Raw genomic sequence first — 22,209 nt, 5'->3', positions numbered from 1 at the left:
ACCGGAAGCAGATATTGTAATCCCTACACGCCTGTATTAATCTATACCACACGGATAACGTAGCGGGTAAAATTACGCACGTGAATTTAAAGATCTAACGAGTAATCATCAAAAAAAGCCGAGTAGTCAAAATCACCGTTTATCAATTAAAAAACGATTAGATAAACCGGTCGAAATTCAGATTCCGACGAGTTGGATTTGATTAAAAAAATTCGTCCGGACATACGGATCGATCGTTGTGCGAGTAGAAATTTTTTAATTCGAAAATCCACCAGGTACGAGTGTTGATACCAGGTGCAGGGTAAAAAGGCCTTGTTCTTGTCGTGGGCATGAGGAGTGTGTCTGTTAGAGACGCAGGCGCGTCGAAACGTCAGGCGTCGTTTCGACGGCGTTGGTCGTACGCCTAGCTCCTCGTATTTTCAGTTCCACCCCGACCGAACGGCAGTCCGCCAAATCCGCAAAACCAGGGCTCCTTTCTCTCTCTATCCATCCAATCCGTCGTTTCAAACCTCGTCTGTATAATACGCGGGTCCGATCCGAAAATAGTCGCGACCAAATTGTTGTATTTTTATTTTATTTTTTTCATTTTTTCCCCTCAATCATTTTCTCACTTTACACCCCGTGATTTTTATTATTCGTTTTTCGTTATACCGTAATAATCTTACATCGAATATCGCATATATCGTACACCTCCGATGTAAAAGGTAATAGAAAAGAAAAGAAGCAAACAAAAAAAACTTATACTCCGATAGTTTTCGGTATTTTAAATCCGAAATCTGAACGGCCTGGTGTTTCTCCGGAAACTACACAAGGGATGTTGTACACATATGAAATCAAAAAACGACGGAGTACGCATTGACAAGGGGTGCGAAAAAAATATCAAACATATCTGATGTGTTGTACCAGCATTTTAACAAAACAACATCGATTAACGATTGATTTTATCGTTAGCACTGAATGATCTCGAAGATGATTAAAACAAAAAAAAAAATTACAAATCTTTGGCATGCGTAAAAAATAATTCAGACTATTTTTTCAAAAGGGATAAAATATTTTATGTAACCGGTTTGAATAGTGATTAATTTTTTTTCGCACAACAGTAAATTTGTGACGTGCATGCTGTATCATATACATACTCACGTATGATATCATGACTCTAGTTCGTTCTTGCAATAAGAAAAAGAATAAGTTATTTATTCGCAATAATATTAATTGAAGAAAATTTGTTGTGTTAACAATTCAAGAATTATAACTATAGTTGATAGTGTCAGAAAAAATGAATCGATATTAAAACAGTGCTGTTACAACATTTCAGGTGTGCAGGAGTTGGATTGAGATGCAGGTGAAAATACTGCGAATGTTGAAGATGCGAAAATGAAGATGAAGATTATTGGGACAAGGATGATAACGCTGTGAATTGCACGGTGTCTGACAAACGGGCATAGGTCAAGGAAGTGAAAGTGGGGCGTAATAAATAACGGTCCTTATAAATTGAAGTTAATCGGCCCACGATGATTTTCGGTCTAAAATATCATCGATAAACGAATACACGTACGAAAAAGAAGAAGAGATAAAAAAAATAATAAGAAAGACCGAGAATTCGAGAATGGTTACGTGCATAGGTATAAGCGGCACATGTGCAATCTGCACGGCTATAATAACCAATACTATACAAAAACCTTCGTATATATTTTTAATATAAGTACAGTGCGTGGGCGGTTTATTAATAATTCAGGTGTGTAGCAAACTCCGGCATTGATCAGTTGCAGTTCACCCCACATTACTACACTGGAGTAGTATAATAATACAAGTCAGTTTAGCCCGAGCTTTTATAACCGTAATATAATTCACCTGGTCAATAATTTGCTCACCTTTTCTAGTTTCTATCTTTCAATTTTTTCATTATCCGACCCAGAACGTGCGGGACGACGACATTAATTGTCCCTGTTCGAAGAACGATTAGATCCGCGGAATAAACAAAGGGAAGAAGAACAAAAGGAGAACAATTATTGTAAGATGACAAACTGCAACGAGGTGATAAACGATAATTGTTACAAAATAATCGCGCCATTTTTGAAGCATTTCGTCAAACGATTATTATTGATCGATCGATTGATCGTTGCAAATATACTGCAGGGATAAATTTATATACATCTGAAAACCTTCGTCTATTTTTACGTTATTTCTACGTTTGTTTTTCTTCCGACTAATTTTTTTGAAACACATTTTTACGCTGATTAAAAGAAACAAACAAGAAAAAGATTTAAAAAGACTTCGACTCAACTTCGAAAGAAAAGAACGAACGAATTACGACAAAGATGAAGAATGCATAAACAAATAGACTACACATACTGTGCCTTCGATAATTGAGAACAAAACGAAAAGAAAAACTACGCTATTAATAATATTGTTATTATCATTATTATAATTATTAATACTTATGAATTCATATATCTATGCGCATTGCGGTTATTGCGTAGTTCCATAATATATACTATACATACATCGCTCTAGCATCGTTGATCTACCTAAAATTATACCATTCGTGAAAAACGAGAGAGAACAGAGAAAAGCGAAAGAAGAAGAAAAAAAAAAGGAAAATAATAATTAAAAAAAAATTAAAATTACGAACACGCCTATTTGACGATACTTAAATTCCAACTGGTGTCTTAATTTTTCATTAAAAAAAAACGAGCTACAGCTTTTAATATACACTTATATATTATGTATGGTTAAATATACTGAATATAATTACCACGTACAATCTGAATTGCCTAATATAAATGTGTATGCATTATAAATTATACATAAAAATAAAACTATTTAGCATCAGCAGCAATTTCGAAAAATTGAAAAAAGAAAAACAATCGTAATGAAAATTATTTGCGAAAGACGATCAAGTGAATGGGAGGGGGATGAACGAAAAATAATATAATTTGTCCATGTTGAAACGATTTTCAGTTTTTTCAATCTATGTAAAAACGAACGAAGAAATTTAATGAAAAAGAATCTAGTAATTTCACGGTGAACAAGAGGGAACGAAAATCAATAAAGCTAAAACAACAAAGTGAAAGTTGGTACATAGGTACCTATACATATGTCTAATGCCTGCACAGGAGATCGATAATGATTAATTAAGGTTTCATATCCGGCATCGTTTCCGTGGAAATGATATCTCAAGTGTTTGATATAATTATCAGTGATGTTGTCGATCACTTTGATGATACTTTTAATGAATTTAACACCTGGGAGTTTTGCCGCGGTCAGGACGGGTCAACTTCGCGTCTGAATTACCTGCTGGATTTTCCTCGTGAATTTAGATTTTCCGAATGTGATTTTCCGAGGTCATTAACGCCGTCTATAGAATTCATAGGGAGGGTAAAGACCGCCGATTTCCTTCTCATTAAAGAACTGCCGCGAACCAAAGTAAAAGGGATCCTAACAAGCGTTGATCTTAACTGCCGGAAAAATCTGATAGAATTTACTCATTTTTCTACGACTTGACGTCTTGTAAAATAACAACGTTGTATCTACAGTGAATCAGATAAAAATAACAACAAAAACTAAAACTCTTTTTCGCTTATATGTCGCAGCGAGTAGATCTCATTGTCAGCATCGATGTGTGATAATAAAAATGATACCGGTAATTATTACAGTGAGAAACAAGAACAAAAAAGAAAACTGACGTATACTAATTAATTTAAATATATTAAAGACAGATAAAAATTATAAAGTACGTCCGTATAAAACTGGAGATTAGAGCGCTGTGATTTTTTGTGACATCGTTAGAATACGGAAGTTCTTTCTATTCCGCGTATAAAAAATCAAGAAGGGAAAGGAGAGACGAAATAATTCAGAGCTAACTCTGGTGCATACGAGAAGGGAGATTTTTCTTCGGTGGTGTGTTCGATCGTGAGTGTATTTTACGTTTCTTCATCTCTTTTCGAATTATCTCCGTTCAGAGATAAATGAAAAAAAAGGAAGGCAAAAATCGGCTACACGCTTATTGACGTACATCATCATGTTGCCGAATCAATTAACGCCCCCGAATATTCGGATGCAGAAAAATCATCTGATGCCAAGTGAAAATCCCGATGGACTCGCCGTAACGTAAGGTTTTCTATCTTGTATCAACAAATAACGCGAAAAGAAAAAGGTTTGAAAAATTACGGTCGTTTATAAAATAAACTTCAAAACATAGAAAGGAATAGTGATAAAGCTACGGTACAACGCGAGGATCATTTTACAACCGACTGACGATACTTGGATGTTGATAATTAGCTGGTCATTGCGCATAGCGGAAATTAATCAGAGTTTAATTATCAGTGAATTACCGACGAAACTTCGTCGCTGGAACAACTGTCAGTGGTCTGATTTGAATGAGCTAAAAAGTTTCGTTTACTCTTGCGACTCTCCTGACTTATTTGATCTGTTAAATATAACAATTCGTAATTTTTCCTCTTTTCTTCTTTTTTTATAACCAAATATCCAATTGGCAAAAAATTAAACAATAATAAATAGTAATAATAATCTGATTCTACGTGTAACGTTCGATTTACTATAAAAATTATACCGTAAACTAAATAAATAAATAAGTTTAATGAAATATATGCCTTTATCACCGCTTATCGGATATTAGACGAAAACGAGAGACAAAAACTTTTTTTCAAATTCCTAATCCATTGTCTGTGTATGATATACCGCAATATCGAGGTCTTAGCTAAGCCGTTCATCGGATAAATATTTCTACGAATCATTAGATAATTATATATTCAATAACGAGCGGTCCTAATTAAAAATAATAATTGAATGTATAATAATTGAAGTAATTTTATTATCGAAATACCATATAAATCGCCGGCTGCACTATTATTACATATAATCCACGATATACCTATAAAAGGTACATGATAAAATTTTACGCTTTTAATAGCAGAGCTTTTCTATCGATAATAATAATAATAATAGTGATAATGAAAAATCAAAAAATTTAGATAATAGAGAAGAAAAGAAAAAGAAGAAAACTTTACAATAAAAAAATAATTCCAACAAAATTGATAACCATAGTAATATGATAATTTATGCGCAATCTAAATAACAATACACGTACATACATACTGATATAAGTATATACTAGGTATATACGTAATATATATAATAAATGTGCGGATAGTTTTCTTTATTATACAACTGTTCCCGTTTTTTTTTTTTTTCATTCTATTCCGTAAATCATCGACGCGTGTTTGAAAAAATTAATAATAAAAAACCAAGAAGCAAATAGATCCTAAAAAGGAGATAGAAGAATTTTGGAAAGTAAAACACACAAAAAAAAATTACCAAATTTCGAGAAACGAACGAAGAATCAAACGAATAAAAATTGTACACGCTCTATATGAGTACGTACATAAAAACAACGTATATATGCATACATATACATGCTGTATATATGTGTAACCGTTTATTTTTTATGCTCAACTCGTGCTGTGCTTTTCTACCGCTATACATATACACATGTAAAATATTGAATATAAAAGAATATGATGGTATGTAAAGAAACGAATACGATAATCGATTGATTCGTTATAATTAATCAAAGAAATAAATAAGTGCAATACACAAGTGGTGGGAAATATTAAATATATTTCGTCACACTCGTTTGATATACGCGCGTGCAGTGACGTGGACTTCGATAATATTTATAACAATATTTTGGTTATATATATGAAAAATATATATATACACATATACCGCACCATCATCACCTCACTGCATAACTTATAAAGCAAAAGAAAAAAAATTATATATATATATATATATATATATATGAAATAAATTATGAAAATATAAATGAATAAATGAAATATCGAAAGTCGATAAAATATTGAAAGCACAAAAAATTCAATCTACTGGCATCATCGGTGTGTATGGGTAATTTATACCGCGATAATAGGACGACGGAAGATAAATAATAAAAAAAATACTCGTATACAAATAAAACAAATTAATCAATCATTGGCTGAGATGCCGGTGCGTCGAGGACACGTCGCTCCTAGGACCACAATCATCGAAACAATCATCAGGAAATTCGACACTCATGGTAAAGAAAAGAAAAAAAAAATTAATCGATATGACAATAGGAATATTATAATATTCATATCATATTTTTCAAATATCGATCGATATCAGTATTATTATTACTTTTATATCGTTTCAAAATGAATTTGCATGAGCATGCACAGCGAGTTTATCGCAGGTATATACTACACATATGAACGTTATAATTATTTTTTCGCTATTATTACTTATATATGGGATTGAGAAATATGATAATGCACTGGATACACATATGTGTGATCTGCTGCACATGCGAACACCGCGGTTAATTTTTTCTTTTCTTTCCACCTTTTTTTTTACCACCCCTTATACGTATTAAACTTCGCGTCGGTATTGTCTGCAATTTTTACACCCTAAATTAATCGACCTTTTCTTTGTCTTTTTCATTCTCTCGCACCCGTATGTATGCATATGTATAAGTATTTATGTATATACGAGTACGTACAACTTGGGGGTTGATTTAAATTAACGTATATGTCTCCACACAACATCCATGTACGTGCTGTACATAAAATACATGTACATACGCCAACTCACGCAATATTATACCGGAACCTATGGGTTCATTTCCACTCGTTTTTTGTTCTTTCTACTTTTTGTCAATGTGTTTTTATTCCTCCTTGCATTATGTTTAGTTTTCTATTAATGTAATTGGAATATTAAAACAGACGAATAGAGAGAAAGCAAAAGATTCTATACCCCACTGTCGCGATGAGTTATAACACGCGCCACTTTTATTCCTCAGCCTTTTTCCTGTTTTTATTTTAATCACGCAGTCACGTATGTAGAATTTTGCCAAGCCTATAGCCTCGGATTGTTCTAATAATATAAAGGAGAAGCATCCTGTAATTAATCTCGCAACATCAATACCTACGAAACGAATGATATTGGAAAAAAAAAAAATCAAAAGAAAACGATCAATTACGTTCCCCCCCCCCCCCCCCCCCCCCCCCCAACAGAATACATGCACCATTCGCGGTGTACGTTCATACATACGTCTTACATCCCTATGTGTCCGATGCTTATACTTGAAAAACCTCTAAGAAGCCGGACGACGGACAATTTATATAATAACAATGATGCTGATAATCATAATAATCGTCACAATAATAATCATCACGATAACAATAACAGTGATAAAGCCAAATTGGACAGAGCACGAGGGGAGGAAAGAGAGAAATAAAGAAGGGAAAAAAAGAGATATAGGAAAAAGAAAAAATTATTAATAATAATGATAACAAACAAGATATTACGGGGGGGTTTGGGGGAGGAAGAAAATATAATACCTATGTATGCCGTACCGCGATTAGGTTTGCTTATAATGGTTCGTCAAAGGCTGCAGGCTTCTAATCCGCGACGCTTGTTATTCACTGTCCTAAATCTTCACTCTCGATGTTACATTTTACGTGTGGTATATATATATATACATACATACACGTATACCACACGTAGATATATCCATATACATAGTATATGTGAGCAACGTGTGCTGTCGGATCTATGACCCCGTATTTATTACATTATTATTGCCTGATATATCATCGAATTTATCATCATCATCATTCGATTATTTGTTCATCTATTTGTTCGTGATCGATTCAGATGAATAAAAAAAAAGACAAATTAGACAGAAAAAAAAATAAATAAATTAATAGCTTCCCTCGCAATCGGAAAAAAAATTAATAACCAAATGATCCACCACGTACACGTACGTTTCAGCACGGAAACTCCCTGAATATGTTGTAATAAATAAAATGTAAATGTACTATGCATGTGCACGTGCACATCACGTTGATGAGGATGATAATTGGTACCGTACATAACTTGGGGGTTGATGTATAAAATAACTGCGGATGATTAATCGGAGGGATGACGAATGGTGACACTTTACGTTTACATCCAGACCATTTTTCTTTCCTTTCTTATCTGTTTTTTTTTTTTTTTTTTTTTTCTTTTTTTATGAATATCAAGATATCCCGGTAACGGTGGACGAGGCGTGTGACTTGCGAAATGGCGATGGATGAAAATCAAGAAGATGAAGAAGATTGCAAAAAATAGGGGGGGAAAAAACCGAAAAACTAGTTCGTTTCTCTAGGACGCTCTTCTACACGTACCTGCGCATACCTACGTAGATAGTGTAACATGTACTTGCATAACATGCGGAATCTATACACCTGTGTGTGTGTGTGTACGTATTACAAGACGGGGTGCAGGGGGTGCAGGTTTATTGCTAGGAAAATGTGAGCGACGAGGGGGAGGGGGGAGGGGGGAGGGAAAAATAGAGGGATGTACATCGGAAGGAGGTCACGGGCCAAAAAGACCGTTGGTGGTCTGGTTCGTCGGTTGGTTGGTCGGGTCGGTTGCTCGATTGCGCTTGCAGGTCGGTTGGGTTGGCAGTTTATATATAGCGTTTATAAAATTAGCACCAGGGAACACGACGACGAATGACAGTCGAGTATATATAGCCATACATATGTACCATATGCACACACGTACAGATGCATAGATACACACGTATAGAACTATAACTACATAACTATGACAAGGCCGGCATTTTAACTCTCCACAATTCTTCAAGAGTCCCAACACAACCCTGTTCCAGCGGACGTCCGTCGGACGAATTTATGCTGGAACTTTCTCCTATTTCTTCCTCTTCGTTTATTTTATTTTTTATTGCACCCTATTTTCCCTCCATCTTTCTTTCGCACCGTCCTCTGGTGAGACACGGTGATCTTTCGAATGACGGATTGACTGCCGGTTCTCTTTGATTTCTACTGATCCATTTCCTCGGTCATTTTCAGATCGGAGTTTTCTCGTGGCGAACGCTCACCAAGGACTATGTCACATAATATATTGTTCGGACGGTTTTTGTCGTCTGACAGGATTCTCGAGGGCGGAGGTTATGCAGAGACCAGCGGTATGCGATTTCCTTCATGGTCCGATGACATCGCCCCACGCGGTGGCCGCACTGCGCGACGCACTCGCCGCAGGCGTCGAAAAACACTTCGAAATACTTTACTACAGAAAAGATGGTTGGTATTTGGATTTTCTAGAAATTATTGGTCGTTGCGGAAATGGTTTTCACTGTGTTCATCCATCGATTCCGCTGACTCGGCTTATTTTTTCGTATTATTTTGGTACTCGTACGTACGCTGCACAGTTGCGTAACCGGCTCGCGAACGATCATCGTCTCCGTCGTCTCGTACTCGAGGCGACGAACTTCCGGATTGCGAGGATTTTGGCGCGAGCCTAAATCTCCGATCGGGTTATACGTATAGGTATAGCTTAGTCATTGCGGACAATGGAGGGAGAAAGAGAGGAAGGGAAAAAAAATAAAATAAAGAAGAGAAAAGGAATAGAGAAGAATCCAGACGCCGGTATAGGACGTTTTATTGCGCCAGTTGAACCGCCGGTCGATTGCAAGGCGAACGTGCCGGGGTTCTAGATTAAAGACTCTACTTTTTCTTATCATTACGTAGTTTTTTGTTCCGCAAAACCGTAAAAAATTAGAAAGAAAAGGAAAAAACCGAGAAGAGAAATCATTGTTGGACTCCTATTTTTTCTCTATTTTCTTTCTAATCATGAGGAATTATGACCCAGATCCATCATCGCGCGGGGAATATATCTGTAAAGATCCGATGCCGCGGAACAGCTCGGGGTAATTTTTATTTTCATTTTCAAAATGTTTTTTTTATTTTTTCTTCTTTTCTGTGAATCAAAAAACGCCCGGCCACAACCGCGAGGTAAAATTTTCACTCTCGAGAGCGAGGGATAATGAAAAAGAAAAAATCATCATGACTAAATAGATGGAGGGAAAAAAAAAAGAACCGAACAAAAATGTCGGTTATAATTATGTAAGAATATTCATGTGTATTATTATACATAAAATTCGCGTAACATATGGAGTAAAAAATCTTGGTCATATAGCAACCGCACCCCCTTGGTTCTGACGTCATAGTTATATCAGGCATAGTTTATCGCAACCTTCCTATAATATAGTAGAGTATAGAGCACGTACGATATAGCGTATCATAGTGTACAGTGTAGTGGTGGATGGTATACGTGTGTTGGGGTTAGTTTCTAAATGATCCACCACCCTCTCTTTCTTTTTCAACCCCATCCCCCGTTTACGGAGAACGCGTAGAGTTCGTTCCTCAGAAATTCGATCCTTGTACTTATAGGTACGCACGCACACCGTGTCTAGGTATAAAACGTTGTAGCAATGTACACACAGTTTCGAGGTCGAGAGACCCCCAAAGTCACTTTTTGTAAGAGTTGGAATTCAGAAGTTTCCTTTTCTCTCTCTCTCTCTCTCTCTCTCTCTCTCGAGGGTGTCCACGATGTCGGAATTTCGTCATAGTTTCGTCGATACTTCCAAGGAAATAAAAAAAAAAGGGGATATCTCGTTTCTAATACATTCACGATCCGACGATACTATAAAAAATCGGCATATCATACGCGAAGAAAGAAAGAAAAGAAGGGTGGATAAAAAAAAAGCGTCGGATCAACCCTCTTCGATACTTCAATTTTTCTATTCCATAATTTCGTTTCTTTTCCTTCACGAAAACTACCGGGTGAACTCACGAATTTCGTACGCTACATACGTAGGTACGTTCACGTGTGGGGAATTTTCCCTAAGGGATAAAAGAAAGAGAAAAAAAAAAAGCGCGCGCGCTACGCGGGGTTGATATTTTAAAAATAGAACGATCCGTGGTATACCTGCACCGCGTCGCGCACACGCGGATATATTATATCCACAGTCGCGGTATACGAAACCGGCCACAACCGAAAGCTTTAAAACTTACACACGCCTAACCTGTGCCTACCCTCCTGCCTACCTGCCTACCTGCCTACCTACCTACCCTCCTTACCGCGCTCAGCTCAGCTCCAGATCAATGCGGAACACCGTGTGGCGCATTACAAGCGGAATTAGTAACCCTTACAACAACGAAAAAACAGGGAGATTGAGGAAAAAGCGATAAGAAAACGTCGAAAGAAAATGTAATACCGATTAAGACGTCCCCTGGAATAGAATCTATGAAATTCGGGGATGAAATCTGGGGCGAAACAACGAAGATGACTTTTTTTTTTTCCAAATAACTTTCTTCCGTTGAATGACTCGAGTTTTTTTCGGTCCTCTCCGGGACCCGAGGACCGATACGATGGTAATATCTGGTTGGTAAATTCCGAGATGGAAACTGGGACGATTGATTATTATTATCGTGATTTGTACGTGATTATTATTATTTTTGTATACTCTGTAACGATAAATAGCGATCGTTAGACGGTCCTTTGATGGCTTGCGGCCCTTTTAGCGTTCTCGATTGATTGTATTATCCGGTAGATAGGTTATGAGGCGTATATACACGTTGGAAATAAGTATGAGATATATATATATATAGATATGTAGTTAGAAGTAACTACTGCGAACGAACTGCAGAAGTATATGGTACATGAGGTATAGTTGAAAGGTAATTATGTATATCGCGTGCCGTAACGGAAGCACTTTAAAAGTCGTATCAACGAGCTTGAAATTAGTCCCTTGCGCGCACCAGCTATACACATGGATGTGTACATATGTATGTATTTACGGTACATAATGTAACTATGACAGAGGTATATAAGAGGGAATGTAACATACCCACATACAATATTGACGGGTGAATTATGACGCTATCGATAATGAGGCGATTCAAATTCGAACGTCGATTTTCCTCTCGTTTTTCTTTAGATCCAATTTTTTTTCAACCCTCCGATCGCCGCGATTCGCATCCATTGTACCATCTGTACTTATTCGCGCTTCTCCGAATTAAATTTCGACTAACGAATCACTTGGTTTTTCAGGAACCAAGTTCCTCTGCAGCGAGGTAATCGCCTTGATAAGAAGCGAGGTCGACGATATTTGTCTGCAAATAATAAACTTCGAGGATCTCTCGGATCAGACGTCACAACCGCCTGCAATTCCGCTGCCAAGTCACGCCAACAACCGTCTCGTTACACGCTGTGAGTTTCCATTATTCCAAAACTGTTACTATTTTTATTCGAAACTTCTTTCCCTTCTCCTCCTCCTTTTTTTTTTTTTCTTTGGTACTCGGACCTCCGCATCCCAATTAATTACCGACCTAATGATTAACGAACGAATAACGATTTTATTAATACCTCGACGACACTTTGAATTCAATCTTTTCTTTTTTTCTAATACCGATTTCCTCCGATTACTTCTCTTTCTCGATAATTCTTTATCCACTCGCGTTTTCTATCGTCTTATTCTTTGTTTAATTTTTTTGGAAATTTCTACGCACCCCTACTAACTGTTTGCCTTTACAATTAATCGAACGAAATGATGGTGACGGGAGCAGTCGACAGGGCGAGAGCATCGTTTCGCGCGGGATTATCGAGGACCGGAGTAGTCGGACCCCAAAGAGTCCTCGGACGACAGAGGCAATCCGCTACTCTACAACCGAGGAGACTCGCCGACGCACACGCACTCGACGAAGAAGCATCGGAAAACTGGTGAGTGATCGAAATTCCGAATGAGTTGAAGATGAAAAAAAAAAAAAAAAAAAAAGAGAAAGAGATTAAAAGAAACGGAGAAAATTTAGGGAGTTATTAACGATTCGGTTGCATCTGAAAGCGTAGCAAAGTTTTCTATGCAGCATTGTCCTCGAATGGAATATACGGACAAGGATACGTACACGTATACGTATGTAAAATGAGAAACGGAACGAGCGGGTCCTGCAGTATTGCGTGCAGCTAACCATCACCCCCTTCACTTCCACCGGCCCCTTCGCGCCCCCTCCCCCCCTCCGTCATATGCGATATGCCCACTATAGGTACCTTATACTATTTTGGTATAGCGTAAATTGCATAATTGACTATGTCGCACATATATAACTTCTATATATAGAATTTGGATTTCAATTTACATTCGCATCCGCAGTTGCATGTGTCTTCGTAGTACATGGGTAGAAATTTATGTGAAGTAACCCCAAGGTGCTGTATCCGCAATACGTAAAAAACATCCCCATGTACATACGTGTGCGCACGTATGTACACGTGTGAGATTCTATCGATTTATAAATCGATCAAATATTAAAACCATCGTCATCGAATACTCTCGATAATTGAATATTACGTAAATAAATCACGACGTAACGTGGGTATGTGCAACGATAAAATTCACGAACTATCCCTCCCCAACTCTTACCAATTGCCGAAACGAAGGGGGTGAGATAAAGTTGGGAAAAAAAAAGAAAAAAAAACGCGGATAGAAAAATATGTTTTGCTTCGCCTCTCGCGCGATATAGAAAAACGAAAAATGAAATAAGAAAAAGCGAAAACACAGAGAACGCCGAATAATATCGGTATACTGTATTAAAATATGGTTGTTTATTTATTTGTTGATTTATTTCGTTCGTTCAACGAACAGGGAAAAGCAGAAGCCAGAAAAGAAAGAAAAAAAAGAAAAAAGAATAATTGATTTATCTAAGCAATTTAAATCTCCGGGTTACGTGGTGTGGTGTGAAGAGGGATGGTCTTAAGAATTTTCTAGGGTATACAGATTCGATATCGTGCACTCGTGTGTATGAAAAGAAAAGCACTTCGGTCGAACCTCGATTACACCGCCGGTGTACCTGCTCTTCCAAGTGCCCACCACCACCACCTCCGCCTCGTACCAACATATCGCGTACCGTACATAGGGAGTGCAAAAGAGCTGAGAGAGTCAGGGAGTCAGAAGTCAAGAGTCTTTTACCCTCCCTTGTCTCAAGGGTCTTTTGGTCGGTCGGTCGTCACACCGCTAACGACGCTACACACGTACACATTGCGGAGAAAGACAGCGCGTCGCGTTACGTGCCGGCTATGTGGGTGCAGAGCTCCTTATACTTCGTGCGCATAATGCACGTTGCATTAAAGATGAAAGTTTAACGATTTTCAGAGAAACGAGAGGAAAAAACCGACGATTCGCACAGTTTTTCTCAGATACGGTGTGACGCTCGTCTATCGAAGAATGCGCCGAGGGTTGAAATACGAGAGGGGAGGGGAAATAAAATGGAGAGAAATAGGAGAGGAGAGTAGGCGGTGGTGGGCGACGATGCAGGAAAGGGTTAATCGTCGCAAGGCCGTCCAAGGCCGGGTTGTCCGACACGCGAGACGCGGCGACACTATAGAGAGCGTAATTTACCTGCGGTAGCCGGGTCGCGGAATTTATAGGAGGTGGTGTGTAAGGCGGAATGGGGGGGTAGGGGGGTAGGGGGGCGACTTTTATGTACATCTACTACACAACGAATGTTATTCGAGTGTGTATGCGCTGCAGGGTATGTATATAATGTATAATAGGTAGCCGTCTGCAACCAGCATCGTGAATATAATATAAACCATTCGTTTATGTATATGGGGTAGGTACGTACGCCTACATGTATCGTAAATAAATCGAATGACATTATAAACACTACGGTGGAGGGTGACGTCGCGGCTAGTGGAATCGAAGTTTAATGGCGACAGGTAGATCCCATCGATCCGAATACATTTAATGATGTAAGACTTGATTTCGGCGATTCGATTTGTTCGATCACGAAAATCGAAGGGAATTCTTTTGATTTTTTCTTCCCATTCTCTCTCTGTTCTTCTAGACCAGCGTGTACCATCATATTTATATTGAACTATAGACGAACCGCGACGCGAGATGAATTCGAAAAAAAAAATTTTCGTTTCATTTTTTCTTCCTTTTCTAAAAAAAACACATTCGCCATGTCGCATTAAATATCTCTCTCTTTCTCTGGCTTTCGGCTTAAAAAAACACGTGTTTCGGAAATACTGCGAATATCATTAAATATAATACGTATATGTGTATAATATATCTACACACATGTATATCTGCGATTTGGAAACTATCCAAACGTCAAAAAACACGCATTTCGATAGAACGATACGTATATTGGAAATATCTATCAAGTGGAAGTGTTCCTATTATCGTCGTTACACAACGTTGGTGAGACTGAAAATAATAAATAAATAAATAAACGATAACAACAATAAGATTAATAATATCGTATCGTATCGTTTGATCGAAGAAGAAAGAAAATGAAGAAAAAAGAGAAAAAATTTCATTCGAAAACGTCTTGGCAACGATTCCGGAATTTTTCAGTTAACAAAGTATCATCCGTATATTTCCACGTATATTATATATACGTGTATTTTTTTCTTTTTCATTCCATTCCGATGATTTTCATCATTTTTTTACCGCGCGATTCAAAGTAGAAAAAGTAACAATAAAGATAATACATAATAGAAATTAATAATCGTGCGAACGTAATTATAATCTGCTCTCCAAATATTCATTGCAGAATTTTATTCATTCCTGTTTCTGAATTAGAATTTCGTTTTTACATTTTATATGTACGTTTTTATTCGGTACATATAAGTTTCGCGTCTCGCGGTATCTCGTATTCCTTCGGGACGAATGTAGAGTGAAGATGAAGGCGCGACGAGAGCCGGTGAAGGAAGAGAAAAAAAGCTAAAAAAAAAAAAAGGAGAAATCTCCTGAAAACGAGCGAACCGCGAGCCTCCTATCGATCAGGCAACCGAACCAACGAGACCAACCTGGCTGACCCGACGCTGGGACACTCCACTGAAACTAACTAAACTCGCAACGGTGCGGTCTGACCTCCACGAATTACCCACTACTGCATTATACCTCCTATGAAACAATAAACCGCCATGCACGATCGCGATATTGATTATCTTTTGGTATAACATTTATTAACGTATTCGCAACCTATAGTGCAAACCGCATTCATCGATCCCCCTGTACGAATGGAGAAGAAAAGAAAAAAAAAAAGGGAGAGCAAAAAACAAACCTCCTTCCCACGGATCGGCGATTCAATTAAAAAGAAAAACGAAGAGAGAAGAGGAATAGACAATTTTTTCCCCCTCTTTTGTAATATAAATGCCAATGTACAATTATGTAGTATAATGGGGAAAATCGATTTCCTATTTTTTTCTTTCTCTTTTCGAATAAAACTATGTACGTAAATAAAGACGTATATATTTTATTCACGATGTGCGTGACGCTGTGTATGTATTGAACGTATAATGATAAGGGTGGTTTTGGATTTTTGGGTACATTCGTATACCTGATGCGAAGTTTAATGTTGTATCGACTAAGATTTGAGATAAGGTATTAAGTTGTCCACCTGTACATACGTACCCTGGACTCGTATTATTTCACGGTGTGATTATCGACCGTGTATATTTAACTGTTGTTATATCGTATGCACGCTGTGCCTATATACCTGAGGTTACATATGTTTTGCTGTGTCTACATACATTTACGGTATGTACCTATAACTCGCCTAATGCTGAATTCGTTGAGGTTTCGAAGCGGAGTCGACCGCCCGACGCCGACCTTGCGTTCCCACAACCTTGATCCGGATTCGCGATAATAGTCGCTCTGACCTCAATCCGAAGCAATCATTTCCATATAATCATTACGATTTCTTAAACCTCATTTCTTACTTTATTTCGTTTTCGTACAATTCCCTGATAATATTTTTTCACTCGATTCCCAAACGTTCACGTCAATTTCAATCCCCTCCGGCTGCAGATTTAGCTATGCACGCGAAACGCTCGCACAATATTTCAAGTTCCTCGAAGAAAAAAATAGAAGCAAATTGTTTTTCTCCAAAGAAATTTAAAAATTTCATCGCTCAGATATATTTTCGAGAGAAAAGCAATTCGGGGAGATTGCCGGAAAATTTATTTACAAAAGAAGCAAAGGAAAGCGGATACGAAGAACGTTTCCATTGATCGTTTCTCGTTGTTTTAATATTTTCCAGCCCTCTGACGCGCGGCTCCCCAACGATGATGGATTCTTGGGGACCGGGTAGAACCGGGACACCGCCACCCCCGACGATACAACAAAATACAACAACGGGGACAACGTCAACGACGTCAACAACAACGGCGACGGCGGCGGTATCGTCGACATTGCAGACGTCGAACAACGCGAATTTACCAACAGCCGCAACAGCGACCTGCACAACAGGGTCGGCCGCAGTCCCAGCACACGTTATTTACAAGACGACCGGAAGCGGATACGTTACGGGAACGGGACCGGGAACGGGTACCGGAACTGCGCCGATCGCCAGTCCCGAGGGAGTGAGCGACGTTAGTACAAATTCGGTGCCCGTATCTTTCGAAATCTTTGTCTCGAGATTTCGCTTAATTCTATCGACCCCTTCATCTGATTCCCCGTTTCGTTTTATCAGGTGTCGCAAAAATCTGGAATGTGGGACGATACCGGAAACTCGTCTTCCGGTCCGGCGGAAGGGCCTTCGAGGAGCGTTTCGCACGCCGCAAGTTTAGACGCCATTTCACGTCGAATGGTCAAACCGGAGGCGGGAAGAATACCTTGTCGGAGTTTAACTTGTAGCGTTTGTAAGTAAACGTTATACATTCAATTATCACAAATATAATTAATTACTTTGCAAATTCACGCTGTTATAGTATACCTATATACGATACTTTGCAAAAATTACAACCTTTCGGTAATCCCCAATCCCACTTAATAACAAAAGTCTTCTCTTTATACGGGGTGCAAATTTATTTTATTTTTTATTTTCATTCGATTTATTTTAGAAAATTTCCGAATGAAAATGGAAAAAATGTCGCTCATTATTATATATGATGAGATAATTTAGCTGCTGCTGCTGTCGTTGTTATTATTGATATTCAGATTATTGATCATCGTTGTTGTCGTTGTTGTCGTTGTCGTTGACTTTTATAAATTGTTATTAATTTTCGAATAATTTCACATTGTGACGTTTATTGCGAATGATGATGGTTGTGTTTTTGTTGTGGTGATGAAAAAGATATTTCAAAGTGAAAAACGAAGGAAAATATTTTAGTAGCGGGTCGATGGAGTGAGCACGTGGGGCTCGAGCGACGACCAGCAACTCTCGATAACTTAATTGAAGGTAAAATAAACCAGCTGCAGGAAAAGAACGAGCTTCGACTCGAACTCTATCCTACATAAAATATAACGCAGACTGATATTATAACGACACCGCGAGCTTGCAACCCTATGGCTATTATAACGAACAAAACTCACGATATTATACATCATAAAACATCGTATTATCGTTATTTTATTATGATTCATTCTTTGATTTGTCTTCAATTTTCTAATATTTTTCTCTTCTTCAATTATTGTTGCGTTGGTGATTATTATCATTTTTATCATTAGTATTATAATTATTACTGTTGCTGTTATCATGTATAACCTCCCCTGTCCCCCATTATTACCTTATTTGGATATAGGTATTAGGGTGGGTTGAAAAACATTTTTTACTTCATATTTTGAAGTAGCCCACTCGTTTTTTGAATAAATAATTAATCAAGTGGGGTACTTCCAACAATAAAATGGTTTTTTTGGTCAAGAATCATAGAAAACATCTAAAAATTGTTGATTGTGATTGTTTTTTACTCGTTCACCGTTCAAACTTTTTTTCCTATTATTTTTGTAATTCAAGTATAAAATCATAAAATGACATGCTCTTATTTTTACTTGAAATTGAAGTTGAGTCGGGGAGCCTGAGCTTTGCTGGAGTCAGGTAGCCAGCAGGGTAGCGCTTTGTTGTGAGACGTCACCTTCGGGGCTGAGCAGAGGTGACGCCCCATAACAAACCGCGTGCCCGTGGCTATCTGACTCCAGCAAAACTCGGGCTCCCTCGTAGACCGAGAACTTCGAATATTTCGACCCATGCATGGATTGCGATAAATCAAAGTGGGTCTACGACTAAAACCAAGCGATATGTCTTCATTTTTCTGATCCCAACAGCGAATAATCGATGATTACTCGATCGATTGCATGAGTAGATGATTTTGGCTTTCAAATTTGGATTCCTGAGCTGATTATACGTGAGATTACCCTTGAAAAGCTAATAAAAAATCGATTTTTGAGCAGACAAAAAATCGATTTTTGGGCCAACAGTAAAGTAGTTTAAGAATTGATTGCAATATACTTTTCTGACGTATTTTGACCTCAGGAATCCGAATCTGAAAGCTAAATTGACCTATCTATAAAATTGACCAAGTTATCGCCAATTTTCAGCTTTTTGGGGTCAAAAATAAAAAATTGATTTTTTAGTCTATCTTAATGTAATTAGAGCTCAGGAATCCGAATCTGGAAGAGAAATTGATCTGTCTTGAAAAATGACCGAGTTATCGTCGAATTATCCCATTTTTTGGCATAAATTTGAGGATATCTCGAAGGGAAAAAATCGTAGCTCAATTTGGACAACGGATTCGTGTTCCCGAGGTCAAAATACATAAGAAAAGTGCCATACGATCAATTTTAAAAAATAAAAATTTTTGGTCAAAATTTGAAAAAATCGTAAGGGGTACCCCTTGGAAAAATCTCAAATTTTGGCCAAAAATTTTTATTTTTTAAAAATGATCGTATGGCACTTTTCTTATGTATTTTGACCTCAGGAACACGAATGCGTTGTCCAAATTGAGCTACGATTTTTTCCCTTTGAGATATCTCCATTTTTATGGTAAAAAATGCGAAAAAATGAGGATAACTCGGTCATTTTTCAAGATAGATCAATTTTTCTTCCAGATTCGGATTTCTGAGCTCAAATTACAGTAAGATAGACTATAAAATCAATTTCTAATTTTTGACCCCAAAAAGCTGAAAATTGGTGATAACTTGGTCAATTTTAGAGATAGATCAATTTCTCTTTCAGATTCGGATTTCTGAGGTCAAAATACGTAAGAAAAGCATATTCAACCCAATTAAAAAAATGATTTATTTTTTGTTCAGAAATCGAATTTTTTTTTGTTCTTCAAGAGCAATCGATCGAGTAATCATCAATTATTCGCTGTTGGGAGCAGAAAAATTAAGAAATATCGCTTGGTTTTAGTCGTAGGCCCACTTTGATTCATCGCATGGGTCGAAATATTCGAATTTCTCGGTCTACGAGGGAGCCCGAGTTTTGCTGGAGTCAGATAGCCACGGGCACGCGGTTTGTTATGGGGCGTCACCTCTGCTCAGCCCCGAAGGTGACGTCTCACAACAAAGCGCTACCCTGCTGGCTACCTGACTCCAGCAAATCTTGGGCTCCTCGACTCAACTTCAATTCGAAGTCAAAAAAAGAGTTTTAAAATCATTTTATGATTTTATACTTGAATTACAAAAATAATGGGAAAAAAAGTTTGAACGGTGAACGAGAAAAAAACAATCATAATCGACGATTTTTAGATATTTTCTATGATTTTTTACCAAAAGAAAAATTTTTTCCAACCCACCCTAATAGGTATGGTATATATAAATATTTACATATATATGTATATGTATTTTGGTATGTATGTATGTATGTATTATTAACTACATTTATATATGCATATACATCCGGAGTCGATCAAGAGAAATAATCAAATTCCTTTACTCTTTTTTCTTCACCTTTTTTCTTTCGAAATTTTTACTCGTTCTTTTAATCATTTGCTTATACGGCTTGATAATTATAACTATAATTATGAATTGAATTTTGAAAGCTTCGAAATGACCTTAGCATTGAAATATAATACACATTGAGAGAAAACTCCACCGAAATTTTGACAGAGACAATTTTTCTCTTCTTTTTTCTATTACTCTTATTTCTATTTCTGTCGCAGTTTTGGTATACAAATTAATTAAAATTCGTTCGATCGTTTGAATTTATCGGCACCTATTTTTTTCAATAATCAAACAATTCTTTACTTTTTTCTTTGATCGTCAAAGTTTCAGTATGGGGTTCTCTCTGCGAATGTATTTACTGATATTTTCACATCTATATCACCATCAGTATAATTATTTATCCATCTACTCGTTTGATTATTTCTTTAATTTATTTATACATTTTGTGTGTGAGTATCCTGACATTTTATTGTTTATTATATACCGTGAGCGTATACTTTTCCAATTCAACATCTACGTATTGTGATTTTGTTGTGTTCGTGAATCTCATTTCTTTCTACTTACGCTTTATTTGAAACCAGAAAAAGCGCTAAAAAAAAGCACCGTAGTTTATGAGATTGATCGCACCACTACGTCATGTCATATTATAGTATAATTATTACGATATAATTAATAATCATTTCAAATTGAGATTAAAATAAAAAAGAAAGAAAAAAAAAAAAATCAGAGGAGAAGTGAAACACGATGAGAATTTTGGAGGGAAATTCTCAGCGAAGAAGATCGAAGGAACGTATATCAGGTCATTGTACAAATCATTGGAAAAAGCAAAAAAGAAAAAAGAAAACCATCATTTGAATCAATGTTCTTATTATCTATTCGTGGTGTTTCTTTGAGCTTTTTTTTGCCTTTGATTTTTCTTTTCTCTTTGTCTTCTTTTAGTTGTTGATTATGTACAGTGGCTGAACCTAGACGACGTCAATATTCGTATATATCAAATAATCATCAATATCGATCTACACATTCGCCCTTTCCACCATTTTACAGATTTTTCTCTACTATTATATTCACAGGATTTTAGAGCTTCTATAGTGCCGATTTATTGACCAGCAGTTGTGTTGTTTAACGATTCACACTTATTATTATAAATATTAATGATATATGTACAATTACTATACATCGCTTTTTAGAATATTCATCTATTAATATCAATATCATAAATATACATAAATGATTATTAAAATTCCGGCTCAGTTTGACGATTCATTCAACTAATGAGATTGAAAGAAAAATCAAAAAATATTTATACAGCTGCATTTGGAACGTTGTTAATTTCTATTTCTTTTTTTAATCTCGATTCTCGAATTTCTCTTCGTTCTTTATGTTTTTTAATGCTTCAAATTGGGTCAGAATATTACTATATAGTATAGAACCACCTTGTAATTATTATCCAACCGATAAGCCGTATTCTCTTTCCTTCTTCTCCTTCTATTCAAATTTTTTACTAAAGAAAAAAACGAAATACAATTAACTATGTGAAACTAATACATTATTGGAAAGAGAAATCGACTTGTAGTTCGAATATACATCATACATATTATAATAGCAGCAAAGGCACTGAACGGCGTTGCCCCATAAAA

The 22,209-nt window shown here is 36.9% G+C and overlaps 1 protein-coding gene across 12 annotated transcripts in view; it reads left to right on the top strand.

Annotated features, from left to right (window-relative positions):
• The first annotated feature begins 417 nt into the window (after positions 1-417).
• LOC105689241 (potassium voltage-gated channel subfamily H member 2) overlaps positions 418-22,209 on the top strand; it is a 49,063-nt gene continuing 27,271 nt past the window's right edge. For 5 of the 12 annotated variants that reach the window (XM_048657768.1, XM_048657774.1, XM_048657770.1 and 2 more), the window contains exons 1-8: positions 418-704; positions 1,316-6,097; positions 8,916-9,146; positions 11,959-12,117; positions 12,474-12,627; positions 16,950-17,280; positions 17,382-17,550; positions 18,021-18,089. In XM_048657768.1, coding sequence (XP_048513725.1) covers positions 6,022-6,097; positions 8,916-9,146; positions 11,959-12,117; positions 12,474-12,627; positions 16,950-17,280; positions 17,382-17,550; positions 18,021-18,089 — 1,189 coding nt within the window. In that variant the 5' untranslated portion in view covers positions 418-704; positions 1,316-6,021. Of the gene's footprint in view, positions 866-1,315; positions 6,098-8,915; positions 9,147-11,958; positions 12,118-12,473; positions 12,628-16,949; positions 17,281-17,381; positions 17,551-18,020; positions 18,090-22,209 lie in introns of all 12 variants that reach the window. The other 7 variants (XM_048657778.1, XM_048657773.1, XM_048657772.1 and 4 more) reach the window with 5 other exon arrangements.

This window comes from Athalia rosae, chromosome 7 (genome assembly GCF_917208135.1).
Source record: "Athalia rosae chromosome 7, iyAthRosa1.1, whole genome shotgun sequence".
NCBI classification, from domain to species: Eukaryota; Metazoa; Arthropoda; class Insecta; order Hymenoptera; family Athaliidae; genus Athalia; species Athalia rosae.
Note: the sequence above shows the minus strand (reverse complement) of the source record. Positions and strands in the feature narration are given on the sequence as shown.